This window comes from Colobus angolensis, unplaced genomic scaffold (assembly GCF_000951035.1).
Source record: "Colobus angolensis palliatus isolate OR3802 unplaced genomic scaffold, Cang.pa_1.0 Scaffold81, whole genome shotgun sequence".
In the NCBI taxonomy this organism is placed as follows: Eukaryota; Metazoa; Chordata; class Mammalia; order Primates; family Cercopithecidae; genus Colobus; species Colobus angolensis.
The window spans coordinates 6,559,384-6,570,787 of NW_012121932.1; the positions used below are offsets into that span (position 1 = coordinate 6,559,384).

The window sequence follows — 11,404 nt, forward strand, 5'->3', positions numbered from 1 at the left end:
TTTGGAAGATATGTTGACTATTATGAAATTATAAAATCTAAGATTTATTAATTTCATATTGTAATATATAATATACCAGATTAAAGAGGGGGTAAAAGCATTTTTTGTGAGATAAGCTAATTAATGTCTATAAAGCGTCTTTTTTCCACATTGAGATACAGAAAGAGACCACAGAAGTGCAAATGCAGTCATGTTTGTTTTTGTTAACTGTATAGTTCTTTAACCAACCAGTGAAAATAAATCTTTACTAAGTTTTATGGAATTATACACATGCCACAAAACACACATGTTTCTTGAACTCTTATACTGTGACAAAACATTAGTCCTGTTACCCCACTTTCCATGTGCAGGATTCTTCATATACATTAGTTATTGATTCATAGAGCAAATAGTATTCAAGTCTTTTGTTGCAGTTTTTTGTTGTGGTTGTTGTTTATCTTAGTGATCCAGCTGAACTTCTCGTATATGTATTCCCTGAGTTAGAAACATCATAATTACAAATGCCCTTAAGCTGACAACATACAACGTAGTTAAGAACTTGGGCTCTAGACTCAGAGTACTGAGGTCTAGTCCTATATTCCCCAGTTTGTAGGTGTCCAGTCTCGTTACTCTCTGTGTCTTGGATGGTAGTAATAATACCTACCTTTTAGAGTTATGAAAGTTGAACTAGTCAGTTGGTGTGAAATACTTAACAAATGTGTCTGACATGTAATGTTGAAAAAGTTTTCTTGCCATTATCATATACTTCATACCACCCATCCTATGGGCACCTAGATAGCAAAAGGCCACACTGGAACAGTGGTACTACTTGGAGACTTACAGATAGCTCAGTTGTTTCTTCCCTACCAGCTGCTTGCTTTTTCCTCAGTGGTATATGAGCTGTGTTTCCCTCTTTCTTTTTCATTGCTTCTAGATTATTTAAACAAGAGTTACTGTTTGGTGTTTTTCTACTAGCATTTATACTTTTGTACAGTGTCTATTAGGATACATTTAAGTTGTTAGATTTAAGTGCTATTCAAAACATTTTAATGAAGGAGGGATTCTGTGGGAAATAAAAGAAAAAATGCATTTGAGATTCCAAACAATTTTTATTAAGCACATACAACCCAAAGGAATAAAGTTAGGTAATTTTTTTTTTTGAAACAGGGTCTTGCTGTGTTACCCAGGCTGAAGTGCAATGGTGTGGTCATAGCTCACTGCAACCTAAACTCCTGGACTCAGCGATCTTCCTGCATCAGCTTCTCGAGTTGCTAGGACAATAGGCACATGCCACCATATCTGGCTGTTTTTTTTATTTGTTTGTTTTATATAGAGATAGGGTTTCTCCATGTTGCCCAGGCTGGTTTCAAACTCCTGATCTCAAGTGATCTTCTGCTTCAGTCTCCCAGAGTGTTGGTATTACACCTGTGAGCCATCATGCCTGGCCCAGGCTAGGTTTCTTTTAAAAAATAATTATAATGGGAAAAACTAGCAAAATGTCAGATTGGAAAAGAAATATGAAGGTAATAGGTTCAAAAGTTGTTACCCTTATTCATTTTGTTTAATAATCTGTTCAGATTTCTGATTTAATATAAGACAGTATGTCCTAATGGGACCCAATCTCTGAGAGTGTAGTTGTATTTGTGTAACTTTATAAACAAAACTACTCTCCATATCTGATGTCGATAGCAGCCCATTCTTTCTTTGTGGTTTTATTTGATTAGTGGTATTTTGTTATGTTGAACTCAGTTTTAGAAACAATTTTTTTTTCACCTTTTCTAGGTAGTGTGTCTAGCTTGGACAGGTCAAAAATGATACTTCTCACATTTTATTTTCAAATTGTCAGTAACATTTTAAGTGTTGGAGTATAAAAGAAACAGAAATTTACAGTCTAGTAAGACAGATATGGATCTGAAAGTATTCTAATACCATACAGGTATTATTGAAGAACAATGTAGAAGGTATAGTGTAAGCAGCAAGGAGAAAAGTAAATGTTTCTGGGAGTTAGGAACTGCTTTGTTGAAGTGGCAACTGAGTCTTAAAGAATAATTGAGAATGTGACTGGTAAACAGACATGTTCAGGAAAGAAAGCAAAGAACACGTTAAATCCTTCCAGAAAATGGTTTGGTGTACATCCCAAATCCTAGTATCATTAAATTATATACATGGAGTGAATGATGTGATCAAATGGGTGTTTTAGAAAGATTATGCTGACAACTCTGGAGGGCCGACTAGTCAGTGTGAAGGTCAGAAAAACAGCAAGAAAGCAAATTCAATAGATCTAGTAGAATGATGAAATGCTAAACTGACACACTATTTTAATGAGTAAAACTGCATTTAAAATTTTAATCATCTGTGGGGTTTAGCTATAAAAATTTTTTGTTTTCTAAGTTTTCTGCAATGGATATGCATTGCTTTCTTAATAGAAAAAAATGATAAACTTTGTTTAGATAGGAAGAACTCAGCAAAAGGTTCATTACAGGGGATGTTCAATTAAAGGGGGTTCCTTGGAGACATTCATGGATCCTCACTCTGTACATGAGGAATATAAGAAAAATGTTGATTTTTTAAAAATTTATTTTCGTGTATTTATGCTTCATATGATTCTACCAGACATTAAGATCAAACATAGGGAAAACAGGCAATAAAATATTGACTTTTAAATTACTTTTCGAAAGTTGGCAATATAGTCATTGACAGAACCAGGATTCAAATTCTGTATTCTGAGAAAATAATTAATAATAGATTATCCTGCCTTCTTCTGGCTTCATTAACATATTAAAAGTGTCCAGTGTGTAGAATATAAGCATTTTATTGTCAGTACATTCTCCATCACTATTAAAGCCTGTCTTGAACTCTTCATTTCCTTCTAGTTTGTTTCTGTATAAGACAGGAAACTGGAGAAAGGTATATCATTTTTCCCTTGTGTACTATTGTCCTTAGAAAGTACATATGGTAGAGATAACCTTAAATTAATTGGCATCTATATTGCACTGGATAGTTTTAAAATTGCCATTATATGTCAGTGTTTTATATTTAGGTAATGTTTTAAGTTCTGAAGTTGTTTTTATATACATTAGATCTCTTGGGCCTTGCAGTAGGTAAAATAGGATATAATTATTTTCATTTCAGAGGTGAAGAAACTAAAATTCAAAGTGATTCCTGGCTAATGTAGAGTTGGGACTAGAACCCAGGTCCCCATAATACCTTCCTTTATTGGCCACTAGGTGGTGATAATTTGTTGTTAAGAGTAAATACTGATATAATTTAGGCTTAACTTAGATCTAGGAAGTATAGAACCTGACAAATGATATGAACAGATTTATCAGAAATGTAATAATATGAGCATATTATCAGAATTTTGAAGCAGAGAGAATCAAGTGCTTCTGGAACTACACTTGAGTAATTTACGTGGATGATCTAAATATCCATCATGATGGGAATGGTTAAGGGAATGATGGCCCATTAATAGAATTGAGTATTATGTAACCATTAAGTACTATATGTATACACACATAAAAGGCACTCAGTAAGTATGTGTTCAATTAAAAATTATAACACTTTGTAATTCTGTAGAATTTCAAATTAGTATTACATGAAAAAAAGATAAAATTGAACATGTAGAGTTAAACTGTTAAAATGAAATTTAAGAGAACATGTTAAAATTATTTTTTACAAGAAACATTTTGTACAATGGGTGTACATTAATTTTGCAGTAAGATTAAATATAAAAATAAATGAAGGAATAGTTAGAATTCCCAAGATGAGGTCTAGCATCAAAATTTCCAGCCTGCCTTTTTCTGAATTTGTACACGTTTTCTCTATAGCCCAGATGGGAGCTAAAACTTCAGAATGATAGCATTCTTCTACTTTCTTTGAGCATATATGTATTTTAATTAAACATTTTATGTTTCTTCAACAACTAGTAGGACTTTAAAGGCTCTGGATTGTTGTTCTAACAGTTTTCCATAGAGGAAAATATTTTGTTTATCCCATAAGTTTTGTATGAGAGGAGATATACAAATAAATATATTAGTCATAATTTCTGTATTCCCAAATATGAATAATAGTTATAATAGTACACCAATTAAATGGAAGAACTGTTGAAATTTAGAATGGTAATGGACTTTATTGCATGTTTAAAGCTCTTTTTAGTTGATAACACACTTTAATTATAAGTGGATTTTTTTAAGGATTTTACTTTCAGATTGATTATCTTAATGTTCCCAATATAGTCTTTTTATAGATTGTTTCTGTTTTATTTTATATAAAGAGTTCATAAAGCCAGGTTTATTATTTTTTAACATGTTTTATTCAGCTTGTTAATCTTAAGTGTATGTTGAAATGTTAACTCTTGACATTTTAAATACTTTGCCAGCAACCGTAAATACCCGTTATAACCATTACCTACAATGGATTTACTATTTTGGTATTTACTTATTGAACAGTAGATTTTATATCATTTTTTAGACTCTTAGGTGGAAAATTGAATTCAAATAACTAGTTCTTTGTGTTAAATTTTCTTCTGTTAGGAAAAAATACACAAAGTCCCTTTTCACAGTAGTGTCGTATGCTAAAGGTCATTGTATTGTCAAAGACGGCTAGTGAGGAGTTACAGAGTACCTCACAAAATCATAAATGGGAAAGGGACTTAGATTAAATTTTAAAATAATAATATTTCAATGAGTATATTTTTCTTCATTGTAACTTACGAGAATTGAACATGAAGTTAAATCAGGATGCATTTATGTGTATTCATAATGACATTTTATGTGTGGGTAAATGTTTTCTCTCTTTTTTTTTTTTTAAAGTTGTTACCATCAAAGGGTTCTGAAACTACGTAAAGTGATTACATTCCCTGGTCAACAAAAATGAAGTGTTTGTCACTTCATATGTAAAATTTTCTTGATAGGTATGCTTTTAAAATCTTTTTAATGTAAGTTTTTGCCTACTAATCTTTTCTTTACATTTTATCTTTTAATGATCTTTATCTGAGCCTCAAAATTATCTGTGAAATACTAATTTTATTTTTGCTTCATTTGTAAATTTTGAAGCTTTTTTCAATCATTCGTACAGCTTAGATGATCTAGAACTATGGTAGCCACTAGCTACATGTGGCTCTTTAGTAAAAATAAAATAAAATGTAGAATTTGGTTCCTTGGTCACACTAGCATATTTCAAATATTAATTAGTTATATTTGGCAGACACATAATTCAAGCTCCTGAAATTTGCTCCTGCAGCCTTGGTATCTATCACGTGTAGATTTTTCTGTAAGTCGTGACCATATTTTAACTTTTTGTTTTTACCCATTATATTTAATTTTAAATTATTGGCCACACAGCTGTGATTATCAGACATCTGATTTATGGCATAAGAGATTTTAAAAATTAGACATACGCAGTGAGATTTTGTTAGTGGGTCTGGGATTGGGTCTAAAATCTTTATTTTTAAGAGGTCAGATTAGGAATGATGGGCCTGGAGCACACTAATTATTCATTCCTAGATTTCCTAGGATTTTTTAAGGTTTACTTTTATATCAAATTAAATTACCAAAAACTTAACATTTTCTGATGATAAATTTGTCTCCTTGCAGAGATATTGTTATTGACTTACAGTTACATTAAGTTCTTTTGTTTAATAAGTATAAACACTTTGTGTGCCAGACACTGTTGTAAGCATAAAGGGATACATTAGTGAATAAAACACAAAAATCCCGGCTCCTATAATCTTTAAATTCTAGTGAAAGTTAAGTCTTTATGTCCCAGAATTTTATGAAAAGAATCAGCAACAGAAGCGGCTGTATGTAGAATGTCTGATTTTGGATTTTTATGTTTAATAAAGATCCATTTAATAAATTCCATTGAGGAATTCAATGCTAAGAAAAATTTCTAGTGTGACTTGTTATGATTCCTTCTGTTAAAGAATATTGCCTTGCTACAGAGAAACTGTTAAATGCCCAGTTGCACAGGTAATTACTGCCCCCTCCCTAACATCATGGTCTATAACTCTCTTTTTTTGTTCTCTGTGTCTCACTGTTTGTGCTCAAATCCCATCTCTTCCTCTCTCACATTCTCTTCTATTTTAGAGATGTAGTTTTATTGTTAACAGTGTATTTGATTTTAAGCAACCCAAAATTCCTTTGTAAGTAAATGGGCTCTAAAGAACAGAAGGGGAGATTGGAAGAGATGAAGGAATTGAGTGTTTGCTAAGATTTATTCTGTGAACTTTTAGGAAAGCTAGAATTGTGTTCTGACAGATAGGAATTCTTAAGCTGAATATAGATTTCTGTATTTACAGTAACTGTACATTTTTAAAGCTCTCACAATTTTAGTTTTTATAACTGATTAAGTATTTGTATTTAAAAGGTTGATGAAAACTCTAAAGATTAGTCCATCTGTCTTGTTTTATTATAAATGAAATCCAGCATTTTAAATAATTTACACAAAGACATTCAGCTAGGGAGTATCACAGGCAGGACTAGAACTAAAGTTTCCTTAATGTTGTCTCTTTGATAAGCTTAAGAGATATTTGTAAGTTTTTACTGCTTTCATTAGAAACCCATAACATGGTTTCTAAAAATTCAGTTAAATTTTTATTGAGTTACTGCTACGTGCAAAGCACTACACTCACCACTGGGCATGTAAAGTTGAAACTGACTCATTAGTATGTGTGCACCACAGAGACACTTTGTTCAACTAATCATAAGCACTTAATGAAAATTTGATTATTGAAGAAAAGCTGTTTCTTACTCTTAAGGGTTTCAGAATCTAAATAATTTATACTCAATAAATTAAATCAATGAGAATTTTATTTCAAAATGTCTTGGCTTTACAACCCTCATGATGTTATTACAGAGAAAACTTCATAAGCAGAGAGAAATCTATAGCTAGAATTGTGGCAAAAACCAATAAAGAGTTGAGAATTCTTTCTGTGTACTTAGAATAAATGTTTACCAGAAATACTAATTTTGTGTATTTACATAAACTGTTCATATCTAAATGGGACATGTCAAAGATTTAATGCACAAATTCATGGATAATGTAGCCCAGTAGCTTTTAACCTTTTGGAGAATCTAATGTACATTTGCAAATTTTACATACAGTGTTAAGATGCTTATGCTTTTTTCTCCCCCACCAAGCTCATTTATGAACTTCTAATTAGATGTATCTGCATCTGGAGTTATTGGGGGTATTTTGAAAGAACCTTTCAGGTAGCTCTTGTCCATGGTGAGCTACTGGTACAATGAGACCTTATTATTTCTTGCTGGTATGTTGAAAATCGCAGATAACTTTCATTCATTATTTACTTAGTGTGCCTTTTTAAAAAATCTAAACTTTTCCAGACTGGTAATCCTCTCTCGGGTGTTTGTGTTCTGAGTCCAAAATCATATTACCTGCCTATTCCAGATAAAGTAGTCCTATTATAACAAATATCAAGGGATGGTAGAAAGTATATTAAACTCTGTTGCAAAAGATCTGAATTCCGAAATTACTATTAATAGCTTTATATCTAAAATAATGTGTACCTAGTCTTGGGCCTCAATTCCCTCCATGAATAAAAGATTATTATAGTAAATTCAAATTTATGGTCTCTTAAGAGCTCAGCTTTACAGTTTGTTAAGTGAAATAAAGCAACAGACTCGAAATTAGGAGATTTGAATTCTACATCAAAGTATATTTTTGTGTTTCTATGAGTGTGTGGCTACATGATTAACATTCTATATTTTCTCATGGAACATAATGAGATGTCATTTAGCTTTCTCTCAAGCTTAGGAATGTTACACTGAGTCACTGACTTGTCAGGCCTGGAACCACCATTCTCTCTGCTGCCGTCACCTCATGCACCTATCTCCATATTCTGTGTTGGATGTGTTTCCTCATCAAAGTTCCCCTGAACCGGAAGGTCTGTGTGTTTTAATCTGCATATGTCCAGTGACTGGCATAGAGTTGGTACATTAAAGAGACAATAACAGTTTGACTAATGTTTTTTTTCAAACTTTGGTTTTAAAAACTACATATAGGCATACATGTTTCATTTTTATTACACCACCATAAGTTAGTTTCCAAAATAATATTGTAATCCAAAAATGTGTTAACTAGCTCCTCAAATTTTTTTTATCATACTTCTTAATTCAAAATTCTCTAAATATCTGTTATATAGCAGACACCAGAAACATAACTCCTCATGGAGCTCACAGCTTAGCAAGTAAGACAGAAAGGTGCAAATTATTAGTTACAGTTGTAGTGTGAGGGTTTCTGTAGGTATAAACAAAATATAAGTAGATATTGAGAATTTAAGTAATGCTTGTAATATGACTCATTTTGAATTACAATAGATATTTTACTTGGTGTAATCCTAGCTCCTTGTAGAGCACAGCTCTCTTTACTGGTGGTGACATAGAGGGAACAGGGTTATTTACGCATCTCAGGCTTTTGTCTATGAAACTTACAGTAGGCAAAATTTGTTTTTAGCATTCTCTTTCAAGGTGTCCAGATATTTCAAAAATATGGAAAATTGTTATATATCATATCCTAAATTATTATTTTGTGTATTCTCCTTTTTCTGTAAGTGTGTTTTTGCTTTTAGGAGGATTCTCTATGGGAGGATGCATGGCAATGCATTTAGCATATAGAAATCATCAAGATGTTGCAGGAGTATTTGCTCTTTCTAGTTTTCTGAATAAAGCATCTGCTGTTTACCAGGTAAGTTCCAGATTTTTTAAAAAAATGAACATATTGAGCATTCCTGGAATTCATGGCCAGATGAGTCATAGTGATTAAATTCCAGCTGATCATTAATGTTTTGGAAATCCCCTGTACAAGAAATATTGTTAAGCAAAGTGTCAAGGAGGAAAGGATAATTATGGCTGTGGTTGTGGAGGAGCATATATGTAAATTGTATACATATTAAAACTGCATGATGGTTATAGCTGGGTTTGCTTATTGCATCATGAACATAATCAAAACAAAAATCAATTACATAGCTCATACTTACTATGTAGCAATATCCTCATCTGTGAATTTGATGCAGCTTCAATTATAATATTACAACTTCAGTACCAGAAGTGGAAATGATAAAGCAGATACAGAATAGAGAACTAAAATGTAATTGTCCCCTTAATTGTACCTTAGCTCTGTACTCCTCCTTCCTTTCACACTGTAAAGAGGTCTGTCTGCCCAAGTCACTCAGTTTCTTCAGGAAATGCTTTGGTCATTTTTGAGATGTCCTCTATAGAATAAATGTAAGTGACACAGAGTTGCAAATTGAATGGTGTCAGGAACCAGCTAAGTCCCCAGGCCTGGCCCACCAATGTATACCTCAGACAGCACTCCCTCTGTCTTTTTTTTCCCATTAGTTATTGAAGCCTTGGTAAAAGTGGAATTTTCCTGCTCTCTGATTTCTAAGAATGATCTTAAATGGAATTTCTTAAACTTTTCTGTCTTTATATCTTCTTCTCTAGGCTCTTCAGAAGAGTAATGGTGTACTTCCTGAATTATTTCAGTGTCATGGTACTGCAGATGAATTAGTTCTTCATTCTTGGGCAGAAGAGACAAACTCAATGTTAAAATCTCTAGGAGTGACCACGAAGTTTCATAGTTTTCCAGATGTTTACCATGAGCTAAGCAAACCTGAGTTAGACAAACTGAAGTTATGGATTCTTACAAAACTGCCAAGAGAAATGGAAAAACAACAATGAATGAATCAAGAGTGTTTTGTTAATATACATGTAATGTCTTTGCGAAAAGTGATTTTTACTGCCAAATTATAATGACAATTAAAATATTAAGAAATAACAATTTCCTGACTTTTTATTATTAAAATGCTTATCACTGTAGAGTAGCTAATCTTACTAATGAAAAACAATAGACAAACATCTGTGCATAATTTTTCAGACACAATTCTGTAAATATTTGGAAACCTTTTAAGTATTTAGACCTTTAAATTTTTGAAATAAAGTATTCTAAACTAATATAAATAAGGACAATAAAAAAATGAAAGGGCTTAGCATAGTGTTATTTTATCTTTTCTCCAACTTTATTTAAATTACCTTTCCAAAGATATTTGTGTTTATGTAATTTTCCACAGAATCACATCAATACTCTATGTTTATAAAGCGGTTTCATATTATCTTATTTGATCATCACAAGAGCTTTGTGAAGTAAACTGAGAACTTGTTACTGTTATTCAATAATAGCAATAGAGGGGTTAAAGACTTTCCCACAGCCTTCGGGTCAAGACAAGAAATTCAGGTCTCCTAATTCTCAGTGGAGCTCTCTTTCTGTTAACCCAAATTGCTGCTCTGCTTTAGGTCTCAATTTCATCTGTAAAATGATACTAATAGTACTTACCCCATTGGATTTTTGTTGAGATTTAAATAAATAACAAATACATAATAAACACTCAGTAAAAATTAACCATAAGGAGAGTCATGATCTGGTTCCAGGAATACATTGTTAGATGACTGAAAAATGAAATTGTATTACTTCAATGAAAATAAATAATAACATTTTCATATGTTAGTTGGTTCTCATGCATACATAATCTTATTTGAGCCTCATAACTGTTTAATAAAATATACATTATCCCTATTTTATAAATAGAATCATACAATACCTGCCTGTTTTCATTCAACAAAATTATCCTGAGATTTTTCCATGTTGTGTACATCAATAGTTCATCTATTTTATTGCCCAGTAATATTCCATTGTGTGGATGCATCACTATTTGCACATTCACCACTGACACATACTTAAATTGCTTCCAGTGTGAGGCTGTTATAAATAAAGCTGCTATGAATATTTGTGTAAAAGTCTCTGCATCGACCTATGTTATTTTTCTTTGGTAAATAAGTAGGAGTAGAATGGCTGGGTTATATTTCAGGCATACATATAACCTTCCAAGAAATAGCCAACTCTTTGAGAAAATAGTTGTGCCATTGTACATTCTAGCAGCAGCGTATGAGAGTATTATTGCCTCAGATCCTTGCCAACACTCGTTATGACTCCTTTAATTTTATCCATTCAGTAAGTATATGGTAGTAATATATTGTGGCTTAATTTACATTTTCTAAATGAATATGTTAATTTTTATATACTGATTAACAGTGTCTCAGCACTGTTTGGTGAAACAACTATCCTCCATGGAAATATTTTTGTACCTTTGTCAAAATTCAGCTAGATCTTGCCTTTGTGAATCTGTTTCTGGGTTCTGTCTTCTGTTCCATTGATTTATGTATCCATCCTTCAACCAGCATCACATAGTCTTAATTACTTTAAGTCTTGAAATCAGGTAGAGTAAGTCCTCTCAGGTTTTTTTTTTTTTTTCCAAGATAGCTTTTGACTATTTTTGTTCCTTCCTTTTCCACATAAATTTTAAAACAACCTTGTCTGTATCTACAAAAAAAAAAAAAATCTTGCTGAGGTT

General features: G+C 32.1%; 1 protein-coding gene across 5 annotated transcripts in view; it reads left to right on the plus strand.

Moving 5' to 3' along the window:
* LYPLAL1 (lysophospholipase-like 1) overlaps nt 1–10,788 on the plus strand; it is a 38,866-nt gene extending 28,078 nt beyond the window's left edge. For 4 of the 5 annotated variants that reach the window (XM_011929444.1, XM_011929445.1, XM_011929447.1 and 1 more), the window contains 2 exons: nt 8,567–8,682; nt 9,441–10,788. In XM_011929444.1, the coding sequence (XP_011784834.1) occupies nt 8,567–8,682; nt 9,441–9,677 (353 nt within the window). In that variant the 3' untranslated portion in view covers nt 9,678–10,788. Of the gene's footprint in view, nt 1–8,549; nt 8,683–9,440 lie in introns of all 5 variants that reach the window. The other variant, XM_011929448.1, reaches the window with a different exon arrangement.
* The last annotated feature ends 616 nt before the right edge of the window (nt 10,789–11,404 follow it).